This window comes from Chaetodon trifascialis, chromosome 13 (assembly GCF_039877785.1).
Source record: "Chaetodon trifascialis isolate fChaTrf1 chromosome 13, fChaTrf1.hap1, whole genome shotgun sequence".
NCBI lineage: Eukaryota > Metazoa > Chordata > Actinopteri > Chaetodontiformes > Chaetodontidae > Chaetodon > Chaetodon trifascialis.
In genome coordinates this window covers 12,534,517-12,551,225 of record NC_092068.1, presented here as the reverse complement: position 1 = coordinate 12,551,225, position 16,709 = coordinate 12,534,517, and the positions used below count along the sequence as shown (strand labels likewise).

General features: G+C 43.6%; 2 protein-coding genes across 3 annotated transcripts in view; one reads left to right on the top strand and one right to left on the bottom strand.

Moving 5' to 3' along the window:
* The first annotated feature begins 8 nt into the window (after positions 1 to 8).
* LOC139341520 (5-hydroxytryptamine receptor 1D) lies at positions 9 to 2,548 on the top strand. Its single transcript, XM_070978074.1, has 3 exons — positions 9 to 159; positions 934 to 1,094; positions 1,241 to 2,548. The coding sequence occupies exons 1-3, from the start codon at positions 9 to 11 to the stop codon at positions 2,546 to 2,548; spliced, it is 1,620 nt and encodes a 539-aa protein (XP_070834175.1).
* Positions 2,549 to 2,991: 443 nt separating this feature from the next.
* The window catches only part of slc35f3b (solute carrier family 35 member F3b), a 49,829-nt gene continuing 36,111 nt past the window's right edge, over positions 2,992 to 16,709 (bottom strand). Inside the window, exons 3-8 of one of the 2 annotated variants that reach the window (XM_070978280.1) lie at positions 15,233 to 15,575; positions 9,375 to 9,594; positions 6,636 to 6,761; positions 5,967 to 6,159; positions 5,745 to 5,834; positions 2,992 to 5,469 (exon numbers count right to left, since the gene is read on the bottom strand). In XM_070978280.1, the coding sequence (XP_070834381.1) occupies positions 5,228 to 5,469; positions 5,745 to 5,834; positions 5,967 to 6,159; positions 6,636 to 6,761; positions 9,375 to 9,594; positions 15,233 to 15,575 (1,214 nt within the window). In that variant the 3' untranslated portion in view covers positions 2,992 to 5,227. The remainder of the gene's footprint in view (positions 5,470 to 5,744; positions 5,835 to 5,966; positions 6,160 to 6,635; positions 6,762 to 9,374; positions 9,595 to 15,232; positions 15,576 to 16,709) is intronic. The other variant, XM_070978281.1, reaches the window with a different exon arrangement.

Sequence of the window (16,709 nt, the reverse complement as noted above, 5' to 3'; positions counted from 1 at the left end):
CGTGGGACATGGGTGACCCAGGTGGCTCCCGGTCGTCCCTGCAGACAGCTGCAGCAGTCAACGCGAGCTGGACGGAGGGCACCGGGCTCGGTGTGTCCGGACGGGCCCAGCTGATCCTGGAGATCCTCATGGTGCTGATGTGTTTGGGTGCTGTGACAGGTACACCATTACCTGTTTTGTTTTTTTGTTTTTTTATTTTTCAGTAAACTAATTCCTACTGATTTTAATTATTTTAATTACTGGTTTAGTGGAAAATTCTTTATTTGTTCTAATAAGGCAAACTTTATACATGATTTCATCAGAAAGCTCGCTCTAATCCTCCATTTGACCTCTGACCTTCAGGAAAAGAGCTTCAGAGCATCTGGACCTAAATGAATTCATTAAAAACAAGTTAAAATATAACAGCAAACTTGATGAAATGTTGTAAAACCATTGTTATTAGAGGTTTATTCAACATTTCAAACAGCATAGTTTATTTGAAGCTTAGAGCAATTTAACTTTATGAGTGACTGTAACATTTATGACTGCAGATTTATTAAAAAGTCTAAAACTCATGACCTTTTATTATTGGCCTCCTTAACATTTACATCTGCCAAACTGATGGCTAATTAAAACCAGCCACAAACCTTTATTGATTAATATAAAAAAAAGTTAAAAAAAAACAAAAAAAAAAAAACAGGCTGAAGAGTAGAGGCAGTACTGGAGACACTGTTTGTGGAGGTAAGTAAAGAAAGAAATGTCATTTTTCAGTGTTTTATGTGCACCAACAAAATTCAATTCGCTTGTTTTATTCTGTTTGTGGCCAAAATACTAGATATACCAAAGATAGATAGATGGATACTTTACTTTGCCTCTATTGCTGGGCTACAGATGGAAAAGATGCTTGTGTAGTCTGAAATCCAGCCAGTCTGACCTGTGTGTTATTCTCTGTAGGTAATATTCTCGTCATTGCTATTGTGGCTGCAACCAAGACTTTCCACTCGGTGACATCAGTGCTGATCATGAACCTGGCTATCAGTGACCTCCTGGTGGGCATCGGTGTGATGCCTTTTGTTGCTTTGTCCATCATGAACCGTGGATGGGTGGACTGCACTGTACGTCACCTCTGTCCACTATAAAATGCTTTACAGTCATGTAACCTCACAGCATTCCTGTCTGATATGGCCTAAAGCTGACCTCTTGTGATTTCCTTTGATCCAGTGAGTGTGCATGTGATGAGATTCTCTCTTCTGTCTGACAGGACCTCTGCTCATACGTGGGTTACACCTCCTCTGTGTACTGTACAGCTTCTGTGCTGACATTAGCAGCTATTGCCCTGGACCGCTACCACTCCATCATAGACTGCCTGCGCTACAGCTCCCGCTGCACCCTGTGGCGGACCTGTACTGTGGTCCTGTGGATCTGGCTGCAGGCTCTGGCCACCAGTTGCCCTCCACTGCTGGGCTGGAGCTCCGTCAGCTATGTTGTTCCCATGTATAGCTGTGCAGTCAACTGGGCCAGCAGTCCCAGCTACACAGCGTTCATGGCTGCTCTTTCCTACCTCATACCAGCGATAGTCATCCTCTTCTGCTATGTGAACATCGTCAAGGTGGCCCGCAGCCATGCCAGGAGGATCCATACATTGGAGGACTCTGTCCAGCGCAGCAGGAGTCCAAACTCTGCCTTTGCTCCCGGTGGATCATCTCATCAGCACTGTGGGAGCCTCCACAGCCCCTCGAGGCTGATCTATCATGTAAGTGGACAGTTTGTGTCTGATGTCAGCGGAGAAGAGGGGAGTTATATCAGCCGTGCTTTCCCTGATTCCACCTCAGAGCAGAATAACCCTCCACCCAGACGTTTGTTCTCCTTCCTGGCTCAGAGTGCCTCGCAGACACCCCTGCAGAACTCCCAGCAGCACCTGAACCACCATGGAGTGGTGCGTCTCTTCCTGGTCATCTCAGCCTTCTTCCTTTGCTGGACACCTTACATAGGTGTGGCCCTGGTTCAGGCCACAGAAACTGCAATCTCAGGCAAATCCAGGCTGGTGCCACCCTCTGCTGTTACCTTTTCATACTGGCTGGTGTTGCTGAACTCTGACATCAATCCGCTGCTGTACGCTTTGCTTAGCAAGCGTTTCCAGGGCGCTCTTCAGGGACTGAGGCAAAAAATAAGAGCACGGCTAGGGAGTGTGGTGGGCAGGGGAGGAGAGGTCAGGACAGAGGGGGAAGACGGCAGGAGCAGTGACCCCTGCACCCTGACCTCCACCCATCCTGGTCCTCCCTCCAGCACTGACACTTCAACCTGTGATGACTCCAAGTATTCCTCCTCCATTTTTACTGTTAGCACTGACTTCAAACATAATTCAGACGATCTATGCAAAGTGTGTCACCATGAAAACACCCCTCCCTCCTGCACTGTGTGGCAAGAAACTGCTGGAGGGGACTGCCTCCATGTTCCCTCTCGACCACAAGAGGGCAGCAGACTACCTTTCTCTGCTCTGACCAAGGAGCGTCAGGCCACCTTCTTCTACGGCCAGATCACAGTGAGAGTAGAGCACGATGTTTGTTAGTCGGATTTCTGCAAGAATAACCCGTCGATTATTTTCTCAATTAATGGATTAATCATTTTTGTCCATGAAATCTCAGAAATATATTTTTGAAATGTCCACAACAACTTCCCAAAGCTCAAGTTGGCCTATTCATTCTGCTTGTTTTGCCAGACCGGTATTCTCAAACCTAAATATATTTGCTTTAATATCATAAAAGACTTGACTTAAACAAGCAGTTGATTACGAATCATGAAAATGCTGATTCATTTTCTTTCGATCAACTAATTGTTGAATCAGTCATTTCAGCTGTGAAAACATGTTCAAATGTCTAACAAGCATTCCAAAATATTTATTTTTCTCTCATATAAGACAAATAAAAGCTGTAAATCCTCACATGTGAGTAGCCGGAACCAGCAAATGTTTGCATTTTTGCTTGAAATATGACAAAAACAATTCAAAGTTTATCAAAATAGCTGTATTTTGTATTGATCGATTAATCAACTAATTATTTCAGCTCTTGCTGCACTCTTGTCATGTTGCCATTTCAGCACTGAAGAAAAAACAAACTTGGACAAGGAAATGTATTGAAAAGAAGTCTTTTATATAGTACATGTGATTACACTTGAAGACACCCAACAGTAGCAGATCTAATAAACCATCATTTATTCACGCTCTAAATATTTCTTCCTCAAATGTGATAATCATATGTTGCATCTTAGTGTAAAAATCATCATTCCTTACAAAGGTTTACATTTATGTCTAGCAATAATTCCAGAGGAATACAATATTATTATTTATTGTCATAGAGAATGACAATGGGAAACAGTGCTATGTACTCTATTGCAAAATAAAGAAAAGGCAGTGAAGTGGACTTGTCAGCTGTATCTGCTCATACAGTATGTGCATGCTCGCCCTGCAGAAGTCACTCACTCCCCTCAAAGGTTAGTAAGCAACCAAAATGCAAAAATATAAAAAAGTCCTGTACGATGCGTCAAGAGTTTGTTCCAAAAAAATGCAACTCGGTCAGATGAGTACAAGACGGACAGTATTAAAGAGTCTCTCTGCAGCAGTCTGTGGTGGCACTGTAAAAAACAGATAGCACATATAGCGAGCATGTGTGGTCGAGTGATGTTCATACATTCACAACAAGGCAGAGTTTCCACCTGTCGCTTTACAAGGCGCGTGCCTCATTCGCTCTCGGGTTCATCTCGTTGTTAACTTGCCTCAGAAATGTGATTCATGAAAACAGACACTTTTTTTTTCTTTTTGACAAAGAGCAGAGGTGGACAAATGTCAGCCATTCTCGTGTCTCCTCAAGCCACAGTGAGACAGTTTTCATCTACTGTCTGTTGTTTTCTCCAGGAACAAAAAAACACCCCAGCAATTTAGCTGATAATTGGCGCAGGTTAGTGTGTGTGCGTATGAGTGGAGAGTGAAATGTGACAGGATTTCAAAGGGAGGCTCAGTGATAGCTATGGTCGTTGTTTAAAGTTATTAAAGGGGTAGTTCCAAGTTTTCATGAAGCCTGTCTGCTTTATTATAAGATGTCAGTGCTTTTAGTCCATCCAAAGACTGAGATACCTGAAACACTGACTGTGAAAGTCGGCTTCGTAATAATTTGAACAGCTAATGGACAGTGAATCACATTTAATATCTTTTGAATGACAATGCATGTATTACCTGTATTGCTTGGTTAATAAAAATGTTAATATTGTTTGCTGCCAGGCAACAGAAAATGTGAAGCAATTGCTTTTTCGATGGACTGAAAGCACTCACACTTCTTGACAAACAAATCTGAATCATCTCATGCATTGAAAACTTATGCAACAGAGATACTGGTTTTAGATCTCTCGTGACTTAAGTGTGGGCCTGAGCAACGGGTGTCAGCATGGACAGAGAGGGTGTTTAGCCCCAGGAAAGCACATCACCACAGGGAGCCAATCAGTGTGGTCAGAAAGGACCTGACCTCCTCTCTCAGGATGAACAGAGTGAGGTGTTGTGAAAGCTTCAGATTGATCCTCAGATGTCTGGACAGGTCCCCTCTCACCAGATGAGCCAATCGCGTCCACAGCTCCAGGATATCCGAGGTGTGAAACACAGCTATGTACAGCGCATGAAAGGCAGGTATTTGTCATTAAGTTTACACCTGAGGGATGCTGCTGCAGGCCTCCCCTTTTGTTTTCAGGCATTCAGCATTTTAGGCATTCTTCTTTGGATCTTAAAGATGTGAAAGTGTGTACATGTTGAAGACAGCAAGTCCTCAAGGTGTTAGGCCCGCCTCGAAAAGTGTCGTGTTTCTCAGAGCTGAAAAATATCAGGCAAGTTGGCAAGTCTTCTCAGGCGCAAGGATGTCGTGAATGGAATGATTAAGAGGTACAGCAAAAAGTAATACATGACTCAATCAGTTATACCTGATCATTTTTTCGGGTAAGGAGGATTACAATTGATATGAGTCCATGCACCAACTCGGAGAGCTTCTGAGTGGAATGGACGCCAAACGATGCACAGTCTGTGCCTCCTGCATCTCCCTGATTGGTTGAGATGTTAGTAATCAGAGGTCAGCCTAAAATACCTTTTTCACTCAGGGAGCTGTGTGAAAGACAGGGCAGGTCACCAGGTGGGTCAAATGTCCTTACATCGACACTAAGCTGTGTCTCCCTCCCTGTGTCTGTGTGAGTGTGTTTGTAAGGTAATATGGAGTCAATGTGCAAATGTTGACATGGAGGTCCTGGCTCTCCCTCTCCAGTTGAGCCCTGTGGTGGCGCCCGCCTCTCCGCTGCTCTCTGCTGGCTCATCGCGTTTGCGCAGCTTCGTGCTGAGCTGGATGATGCATTGGTCCCAGTCCTCCGGTAACAGCAGCATGAGGAAACCCAGGCAGATGATGAATACAGCGATGAGGCGCACTGTGTTGAAATGAATTTCGCATGTGTAGAGGTCCACCACTGTAAAATGACGAGGATGCATTAGGAGGAATTTCAAAGTAATTAACAAAAATTTATAGGATTAATGTAAACAATCAATATGCAAAGTGATATGGAAATCACCATGAATAATAATGTCACATAAAATCACAAATTACACAATAAGAAAGAACTTTATTTGAAAATTAAATGATATTCTTCATCAAATATAAATGAGAGGGATTTCAATGATATCAAATATTTATTGGTAACAGGAACTAGAAATTTAGGTCTGGGGGCAAAGCCAAAAAACTTACTGGCATTTACAGGAACACTTAGGACGATGCCAAGGGAGATTAATGTTGGGTATGTTATCGCAATGCCAAAGTTCACCAGGATGTTGAAAGCTGTGGGGAGAAGAAAAAAGTAAGCACACACTGAGGGTGTCGAACCCCAAAAACTTGCTAGATGATATTCATGGGTTGCATAATCAGTACAGTATCAGGGTTGTGCACACCAATGCTTCATGCTTTCCATACCAAAAAGCAGGCCTGCAACCCCGCAGAGGTAGGCCCAGGGGATGTCCTCAGGTGAGCCAATGTACTCCACATGAGTAAAATACAGGATGACTGGCACAAAGCTGATGAAAACAAAGTTGGCGCTTCCAACAATGCTCAGAAAGAGTGCAGCCTCTCCGAATTTGGCACTGCCCAGGACCATCTTGAAGAGCACCTGAGGATAAACAGCGAGTCGGGTTGTGAGTGCACAAAATCTGCCCCCTAAAGGAGCAGAGGGAGATTGCAGAGCGTGCACCTGCCAAGCACCTGTCATGTCTCTGGCACAGGGCCGCTACTGTCTGTTTATCACATTAGGCAGCACAGACAGCAGGGCAGAGGAGACCAGAGCGCCGTCAAAATATAGCTATCTGTCCCGTAACCTCCTTGATCGGGGCATCACAGCCTGGGGCCAGCAACCAAGCGCTCACATATCACACGCTTCTGTCAGCTAAGTCTCACATTTCATAATCTCCTCCTGTCTTCTGCCACCTGGTTACATAAGCAAAAGGGAGCTACTCCAGGATTTCTTATATAAGACAAAACTATTCATACATATGTTTTAGCTATTTTTACATTTATGCCGCTAATGTAGGCATCGCTACAAAGGAGGTTTATGGAAGTAATAATTTTAGCTCAAACGCAAACAAATACCTTGTAGAGTGCTGACATCGAAGCAGAGGCCACTACAAAAGTAATGCCGATCACTGAGTGGCTGTGGAATCCATCAGCGTAGGTCATCATTACAATGCCTGCTATGGCCAAGATAGCAGCTACGATCTGTGGAGAGAGAAAGAGAAGGAGGACCATCAGTGAGTGACGGATGGAGGACAGGCGGCTCGCAGCGCGGTGATAAAGATGCCTGAGCCTTCACTGCTGTGCGGGGACACAGCAGGCACACATGGCCTCCACTTAGTTATGCACTGCAGAAATCACAAGCCTCGCAGGACAAGGCTTGTAATGGTATAATTAGTAAGTTGGTTTTATTGTATCGTCAGCAGACTGCTCATTTGGTAGCCATGTTTCCTCACATGCAGGCAGCAAACCAAAACAGTGCTTCCAACACGGGACAGGCAGCTTCTACAGTGTTAGCTTGATTGTCTGACATTGATTTTCATTACACAGCCTTCATATTTACACACCAAACGCCCCCCCTCCGACTCCATCCAGCAACCCCCACCTCTGACGCCCACTCCCACTCCATGCCTCTGCGATTATCACAGCTTCAAGAACGGCACCAGACCATCTGTTTCATCCTGCTCGCAACTTAAGAAGCACAACCCAAATCTTTCATCTGAGACTGTTCTTTATTACACTTAGGACATTTGTCTTTGCCGTGCATATGTTTGAGTGCATGTGACATATCCGTGCGTGCTGGTGCTTTGGGTTGAAGAATAGTGATAGGGACAGGGCGCAGTCCAGCTGAGTGGATTAGCGCTGCATTAAGGAGGTGTCAGGAAGATAAATGAGCCGTGTGTTTTTGCTTGGCCAAAGCCCTTGAGCACCTTTGGCCAAATGGCTCTCTCTGCACTGCAGGCTGCCTGTCAGTCACAGACACACCTTACATTTCGCACGATGGGCTGTTTGCTTACAAGGTCAGCGACCCTGCTGGTTGGTGTTTTTACTTTCTTGAGCAGCACAATGTGAGGGTGAGAGGAGGGAAAGGATCACGACACCCGCGCAGCTGATGTGATTACAGTGTGATTACCACAGTATGTGGACTGAGCTGTATCTAACCCTTTTTACAACCTTTACATCAACCAAAAGGCTATTCACATTTATAAGGGGCCGTCTTTTTATGCACACGAGCAGCGCACATCCCTGTTTAACACGGATGATTTATCAACGTCCACCCCCTTCACTTTCACGACAAACTCGTCCAAGATCCCCTGCATTGCTGCAGACATCCTAAGACTGCAATCCCCACCACTGAGAGAAGGAGAGAGAGAGAGAGAGAGGGAGAGAGAGAGAGGGAGGCAGTGGGTGTAAGAGAGAGAGGAGCTGGATTATTACAGTATTTGTCTCTTACTGAGGCCTTTCATCGCAGATAATGGGGGTGGGGAGCAGGGGCATGCATGAGGGAGAGATGGGCTGGTGGTGAGTGTGTGAGAGGGAAAAAAAGGGGGGAAATCCATTCTGCAGGAGTGCAGGACGGCTGCAGATATGAAAGCATCTGAGGAGGTGCAGTGGGAGGAGAGCATAATGCTCTTCCACTCTGCTCGTCTTTCCTCGCACGGACAAAATCAGTGACAAACATACAAGCGCGCACACGCAGACGCACACCAGGTGGCACATTCGAATGAAGCGGTGATCACGCGTGGGAAACATCACTGTCACGCTACTCAAGCATGCTGTGTGTGTAGCACACGCGTCAACTGTGCGTTCGGTCAAAGCAACCCAGTACGTGTTATTTGCAGTCCTTTGGGTGTTACATGCACTGGCTTCATTTGACATCAAAAGTGAACTCCTGCACAAAAGAGAAAATAGTGGAGTTCTTTCTCTCCACCAAAGCAAAGAGAGACACAATAAGAAACCTAAGAGTAAGTGGACGTCATGAACACGATCAAATTGAATCAATCTGAGCAGAAACAAAATCACTCCTTGACGGAACTACTCATGAATCAGATAAACCAATATGTAACAAGACTTTCATGATCTTTTTTTCTCCCCTCTTAAATATTGGAATTGGCCTCAAAAGTCGAGTACTGGTCAAGCTCTGATCTAAAGTGGATGTACAGTATTTATTCAATTAAAAGATAAAATCGCCTCATTTTTTAGCTTCCAATAACCAAAGGCTACACTGATAAAATGCAAGCAGACGTACGAAGAACATTTACTTAAGATGTACTTAAGTAGAATTTTGAGGTACTTGTACTCTACTTTTAAATGTTCGGACAAATGTACTAAAGGAGCTGAGAGTTTCTGCTGAGTAATGGTAATGTCTCATTATTGTTTCAGTTTTCAGCATTTCAATGCAATAATCTCTCTCAGTGTTTTTGTAAGACTTATGATAGTCCTTTTCTTTCACCACTCTCGTGTGCTTTTTTGTTACGGTGCCTACCAGCCACGTCCAGCGTTTGTCCTCCCTCAACCCACCTTGTGGTGTTCTTTTGTTCGTTATCTCCACTCCTCGAGCGCGCTTTTTCTTCACCATTATTGTTAATAAATTGTTTTCCTTCCTACTCTTGTGTCCTGTCTGCATTTTGAGTCCAACTATTGTATTTAAAGGCATAGCCTAACAGAGGGGAAATCATAATTTTACTATCCACTCTGCTTTTTGTGGACTGTGCTTAACTGTTATCCAAAAAAATAAGCTGCAACATTTTCTCTCAGGACGTGAAAAACTGCAAACAAAAATAATTCCCACACACACATGCAGGCACGTGTACTCACCCTGACCCCCATGAAGCGGTCTCTGAGTACAATCCAAGACAGCAGGAAGACGAAGGCCTTGTTACAACAGAAGAGCGCTGACACGTCTGTTGTGTTGATCTTCCTGAGGGCCTGCAGGTACAGGTAGTTGGTGAGGATCCACAGCAGGCCAAACGGAGCTACCTTGGTGAAAAACACCTTAGGTGTCAGCCCGTCGTCCCCGAAAAACCTACAGCACTCCCTGTGCAGAGGCACAATGCAGAGCACAGTGTTGGTATATTAATAAATGTGGGATGATTAATTCAAGGTTGAGAAATATTATCATGGTCTGGTACTTTAATCAATATTTATGAACATAAACAGCTCAATCTGAACACATAATACCAGAGAGACCAGGCAGAGCAGTGAGTGTGCAAAGCAATTCCCATTTTAACTTAAATGAACATTGCATCATAGCGCATGTGGGACCAATGCCAGGCTACTGGAGAAATAACTAAATATTTACTAATGCAATCAGATCTACCACAATGTGTTCAGTTAATTATGTCTGAGCGGTCTTCATTAAGGAAACTAAAACATTTATCTCCTCCTCGGATGTTTTGCATGATTTCTGGTTACGCTTAAGAGTTCAGGTCAGTGAAATGTCAAAGCAGATGCAACGCAGAAGAAACGAAAATGAAATAATATATTAAACACTGTAAAATACACTACCTGGCCAAAAAAAAAGTCACCACCTGGATTTAACTAAGCAAATAGGTAAGAGCCTCCTATTGAATAATTACTGCAGGGGCGACTATCTTTCAGCTGGCAACAAGTTATTTTACCACAACTGATGCATTGAGTAGCTTCTGATTTCTTAAACAACCATGTCGAAAGACGCATCCCGTGGTCGTGAAAAGATGTTAGTCTGAGAAGGGTCAAATCATTGGCATGCATCAAGCAGAGAAAACATCTAAGGAGATTGCAGAAACTACAAAAATTGGGTTAAGAACTGCCCAATGCATTATTAAAAACTGGATGGAGAGTGGGGAAAGAAATATGGTCGGAAAAAACATCCTGATTGATGGTGATTGGCAATCACTTAAACGTTTGGTGAAATCAAATCGTACAAAAACAACAGTAGAACTCAGGGCTATGTTTAATAGTGGAAGTAATAGCATTTCCACATGCACAATGTGAAGGGAACTCAAGGGATTGGGACTGAACAGCTGTGTAGCCTTAAGGAAACCACTAATCGGTGAGGCTAATCGGAAAAAAAAGCTAGGATGCTAGGGAGCATAAAGGAAGGAAGAAGGTCATGTGGTCTGATGAGTCCAGATTTACCCTGTTCCAGAGTGATGGGCACATCAGGGTAAGAAGGGAGGCAGATGAAGTGAGGCACCCATCATGCCAAGTGCCTACTGTACAAGCCTGTGGGGGCAGTGCTATGATCTGGGGTTGCTGCAGTTGCTCAGGTCAGGTTCAGCAACATCATGTGCCCAAAGAATGAGGTCAGCTGACAACCTGAATATCCTGAATGACCAGGTTATTCCATCGATGGATTTTTCTTCCCTGATGGCACGGGCATATTCCAAGATGACAATGCCAGGATTCATCGGGCTCACATTGTGAAAGAGTGGTTCAGGGAGCATGAGACATCGTTTTCACACATGGATTGGCCACCACAGAGTCCAGACTTTAACCCCATCGAAAATCTTTGGGATGTGCAGGAGAAGGCTTTGCGCAGTGGTCCGACTCTCCCATCCTCAATACAAGATCTTGGTGAAAAATGAATGCAGCACTGGATGGAAATAAATCTTGTGACATTGCAGAAGTTTATCGAAACAATGCCACAGTGAATGCGTGCCGTAATCAAAGCTAAAGCTGGTCCAACAGAATATTAGAGTGTGTGACCTTTATTTTGGTGGTGACTTTATTTTAGGCCAGGCAGTGTAGTTTATAGTCTTAAGACACAGAAGCTTCTTACGTCGAAAGAAAAGTCTTTTGTCCTCCTCAGTTTCTGAATATGGTTCCATCTGCGTGCAATGCTGGAGGCTCCAACGTGTCAATATTTTATAAACACACCAGGGAAATACACAAATAACTGTTTTTGCTACTTGTGCATATGCTGAATATCTCTAGTTGTGATGACTCAGTATATGAGGAATTATAGTCTGCTCGGTCTCACTTAACATACACCTGAAACAAAACTGACACATTTTGACATTTTGTGAAGTGATTCATCTTCAAGGACTGTATTCCTGATTAAGCATCAGGTCATATATTGTGGATGTTTTTCATCTTTACTCAATTCTGGCTGAAGTCTGGCTTTGATCCTTGTCCAGAAGAGCTTTTAACTGCACATCACAAGTCAATGAGACGCAATCCGTGACATTATGTATCAAGTATCAAAGCACTTGATTGTGAGGACGTGATGTAGCGTCACTCTGCAGTGGTGCCATGAAATATCCATTTTATTCCCAAACTACACAATTCCACCCTTCGCCATGAGTCAAAATATAACATTATTGCATTTTCCGAGACGCTGGCATTTTAACTGCTACTGTTTACATTGCTCTTGTGTTACACAGTTTATCCAGAAAGCATCTGGCTCTGTGAAAGTGATGAAGCAGCAATAAATGTAGAGTGGCAGGTAGCATTTGTCCTGCCGGATACTGAGGAGCAGCATTGTTCTGAATTAGCTCCAGAGAGCTGAGTCAGCACTAAAAATACACTGCCAACACCAATTCACTGACAATCACATTAAAGCTGGTCATCATTTCATTACAGATTGTGGAAACACCACCTTGAGAAATGCCTCGGACTTAAGAGTTGCAGCTCTAGAAATGTGCTGAGGAAGGTGTTATGGAAGCAGATTTGAAAGCATCAAGCAGCTCGTGAAGTTGACAGTTACACTTTAAAGCAGTCAGAGCATTTTACATTTATTTTTTTTATTACATTTTAGTACAATGTATTTCCAAAAAGGGCAATATTTCACTGTTGTGTTTTGATGGCCCTTTTGTGTTGTGTGGTATTCTGTGTTAATCTGTAATCTGTGACACTCCTGAAGGTTTGTAGCTCTACAGAGCTTTTAAACACATCTGGGGGTCTTCCTCAGCAGACGGAGTTTACTCAGTAAAGAAGCCTAACTCTTGTCAGTGGAAAAGTAAAATCTAGCAAGTGGACCTTGCGTTCAGGAACTCTCAAATTAATACAGCATAATACAAAGGTGATTAACAGACAATAAAGAGTATCCGCCTCTTACGGCGTATCTCCTCTCCTGTCATAGATATGAGAGAAGACAGCTGATACTAATGTCAGCTCTTTGGCTCCTTCCTTACCCACTGTTTCATATAAAGAGACAGGACAGCTATTACAAATGTCAACTCTTAGTCTCCTTTCTGTGCATTGTTTGAGCTTCACCAGCAGGTGCAATTTAAATAAACACAAAGGAAACACTGCATTTAGCATTCAGAGCACGACGGCTCTGAGGCCGAGGAGTGGGAGCCCCAGATCCTCGTGTAAGCCCTCAAAAAGGAAGAATTACCTCACAGAGATGCAGCAGAACTACGGAGCCGATCCCTCCACTCTTTGTCTGTCTGTATTAAAGTAGCACAGCAGGTAGAAGAGATAAGACTATGATTCTAAAGACCATGATTGATGGACTTTCAACTGTGAAAGCACTTCTGAGACAGTTGGGATTACCTTCTCTCTGTTTGCTGCTGCAGCAGCATAACTAAAGATAATGGGAACCTGATATTCCAAATTAAGCAAGTTGTGGGCTTTTTCTGGATATCATGAACAGAGAGTGACTGTGCATAACCAACCAGCAAACATGGAAGGTAAACAACTCTCGCTCCCTCAGTGAAATCAGCAACAGGCTTACATTACGAGAGTGCTGCTGTTCTAATTGTAAGCAGTTGGCCGGACAGATTAAACACGAGTGTTTCCTCAGACAGAAAGATTGTGGTTATGAAATGTATTAGCTATTTAAAGCGAAATACCCCCATGGACACACTACTCCAGTGCTAAATATCACACACTGTATCTTTGATGTTTAATGTTGCTTTGTGATTAAACTGACTTGTTTTATGTACCTGGAATTAACGGATTTATTCATATCATCTTTGCCTTGCAGAGAAAAATGTTAAATGACCCTCCAGCTGTCACACCGCGGTGAGGTATTTTCTTGTTTTGGGTTTTTTGTCTCGTCTTTTCCTGTTTTATTTTGAAAAGTAACTCTTCTCTCATTTCAGGTCACTTGCCTTTCCTCATGTCTCCAGTCTGATTGTCTTCCCGATTACCTGATTGTTTCCACCTGTTTCCCATTACCCTCATGTGTTCAAGTAGTCTGCGTTTCCCTTGTCTTGTGCCAGTGTGTTTTGTCTCTGTATGATCACGTCAGCATTCTTCGCCACAGCCATAGATCCACGTTTGAAGCCTTGTTGTCTTCCTCTGTTAAGAGTGATTTTTCGTTGTACTTTTTATAGATCAGTATAGTTTTCTTGTAGATATAGACTTAGGGTATTTTCCTCTGTTAAGAGTGATTTTTCGTTGTTTCCTTTATAGACCAGTAAAGTTTTCTTGTAGACATAGACTTAGGTTTTTCCTCGTTAAGAGTGATTTTGGTTGTAGTTTAAATTGTTTTGTTGGATCTGTTTTTTCCTCCTTTGGAGTGATTTTATGTTCTTTATTTTATTACTCTAGTTAGTATAGATATTCCTCCCTTTAGAGCGATTTCAGTTTGTAATATTTTCATAGCCTGTTTCTGTTTTCTTGTTTCTTTGTATATGTTTCATAGCCGGGTGATTTCCTGTAAGGAAGATCACTCATCAGGAAAGTTTCATAGCCTTTTCGTTTCACACTCTGCCAAGAGGATTTTCAGACTTCTTTAATAAAGGCTGAAATTGTGAACACGAGTCTCTGCATGTGAGTCCTGCTTCGAGCCATAGTTTGACACCAGCCTTGTCTCACCACCCTTTCTGGGGATCTCGACCTCAGATGGGGAAGCACTGCATGAATATATCTCCCACAATGCTTTTCAGTGGTCTCCGCAGAGCGTGCCAGAGTATTTTTGCTGTATGTTTTATCTGTATGGAGAAGAACACTGAGACTCCTTGTCATCAGCGGAGAAAACAGCTTTCCACAAAATGATTTCTAATGACTGCATTGCATTGTGGCTTACTGAGGCTGCAGCTGATGGGGAAATTGCTTTCTATAAAGTGAAATTGTATGATTGTTGAAGTTTGTGCATCGTCTGTGACTGCAGAGAAAACCGCTCTCGATGACTGTAGCTGACTTGACATTTTCTATTTTTCTCTTGGTCATTTCTGTTGTAGAAGTATTTTGACTTCACATCGTGGTGTGTGGATTTGGCTTGTTAGCCACGACATTAAGAAGAAACAAACACACTTTTAGTAATTGCAGGAAGAAACATCGCCAATGTATTCTTTTTAACAGCATGTACATATCCTAGGGTGGACAGTGTGCACTGTTAAGTTGACTTCTATGCACTGAAATTCATGTTACTCTCCCCCTAATTATGGTTCAGGTCACTGGCATTCAGTTGTGTTTGCCTTTGAGCTACATCTTGAGCTCCATATGAAATCTCTGCTTCAGTTCAGCTTTTTCCAACTAAGGCTAAGGCTGCTGAACAAAAACTAAACTTACACTGCACATTACCCCAGTGTTAGCTTCTCTCCATTGTTCCCCTGTGACTCTGAGGATTGATTTAGAGGGGATTACATGGTCTGGAGTTGTTGTGACCGCTGAGCACTGACAGGATCTCCAGACCTTCAAAACAGATCTCCTTCACTCTTGAACTTCTGTTTCAAAAAGTGCTTTGTAACTCATGTTTACTGCTTGCTTGCAGTGTTGCAATGCAGCAACAGTCCCCTCACCTGAATCTCTGTCTGGGCGTCTGCCTCTCTGGACTCTTGCACAGGTGGCCGATGTAATAGAGAGGGAAGAAGAGGCAGTTCCAGGAGGTGGCGAACCAGGTGAGGGTGAAGGGGGCGTCAAAGTGCTTAAAGGTCAACTTGGCCAGCTGGGTGGAGCCTGCCCAGGACGAACACACGCACATGACCATGGCGACTCCCCACAGGGCCTTTTGCACCTGTACGGTAGTTACTCTGATGCAGCAGTGGAGCCTCCGTCTGTTGGAGCCGGCCTCTGGTCCTGCAGCACCGCCTGCTGACTGTGCGTCCGTGGTGCCCACCACATTCTCCCTGGTGCGGTCTTCTCCTACAGGCGGACACACATCATTAACAGCTTATCACACCAACAATGCAAACTTGCTCTGTGATCGGGAATTTTATTTTTCAATATTGCTTCTGCTGAGGGAATTGTGCTGTCTTTATCTAGTTTATCATTGTACATCTGCATTGCTAAGCGATTTTTCTTTTGCAGTAAATCTGAACTGAAAGCTTCGACAGGACACTCTTCGATCTGTGTGAGCGACTTCAGGTCAGCCACGTCTTGACATCCGTTTCCGGATAAAAATAGCTGCTTTCTCAGTTTAATTGAACTTGAAGGTAATCAATCAGACATCTGAGTTCAAAATGTGGTGATCAAGTGTGACAGGCTGCAGCCGAACAGAGGACAAAAGAGGGCAGATCTGATATCCAATCCAAGATGACCTCTTCTCCACCTCATGAGTTACAATGACATGTGTGTGTGTGTGTGTGTGTGTGTGTGTGTGTGTGTGTGTGTGTGTGTGCGTGTGTGTGTTTATGCCCTTGATTTTCTGTATTTGTGGGATCCAGGATCCCACTCACAGTGTGGGGTCCAATGACTTTGTGGGGACAAAAATGCTTGAACCTACGATGCAAAACATTAAATTTTAGGGTGAAGACCTGGGTTAAGGGTAAAGTAAGGGTTTGGGGTAGGTAAGTTGTGGTTAAGGTTGGATTAAGTCTCCTGGAAATGGATGTCGAGTCCATGCAAAATACTCACAAGCGAAGCTTTGTGTGTGTGTGCATTTGTGTGTGTGCGATTGCCTGAGCTCCCTGCGGCACACACTGCAACACTTAACTTTTCTATTGCTCCTGTCAAACCCTGATAGCCACCATACTTCTTCAATAATGTGCGAATTGAAGCAAAGTGTTGACACGCTGCTTTCTGTCCCACTCACACCCACTCTGCTTCAAACATGATTCATTTGCCAAGGTCATTTTGTTCCCTTGAGCCATTAAACTTACTTATGGATACCTTCTCTATCGTCTTGTTGAAACAAGCCAGTTAAAGCTGAATAATCGGCTGTGAAAGTATAAAAGTTAATAAAAGCTCAAACACAACATTCAAGATGATCATCCACCTGCTCATGTCCTCTATGTGGACATTCATTCTGCATATAATAACATGTACAGAATCCCTCAA

Bases quoted from the DNA above. Each gene is read 5' to 3' on its own strand.
- LOC139341520 (XM_070978074.1), top strand. From the start codon at position 9: ATGGGTGACCCAGGTGGCTCCCGGTCGTCCCTGCAGACAGCTGCAGCA. The intron at 160-933 runs GTACACCATTAC...TATTCTCTGTAG, and splicing joins GTGTTTGGGTGCTGTGACAG to GTAATATTCTCGTCATTGCT. The intron at 1,095-1,240 runs GTACGTCACCTC...TCTGTCTGACAG, and splicing joins GTGGATGGGTGGACTGCACT to GACCTCTGCTCATACGTGGG.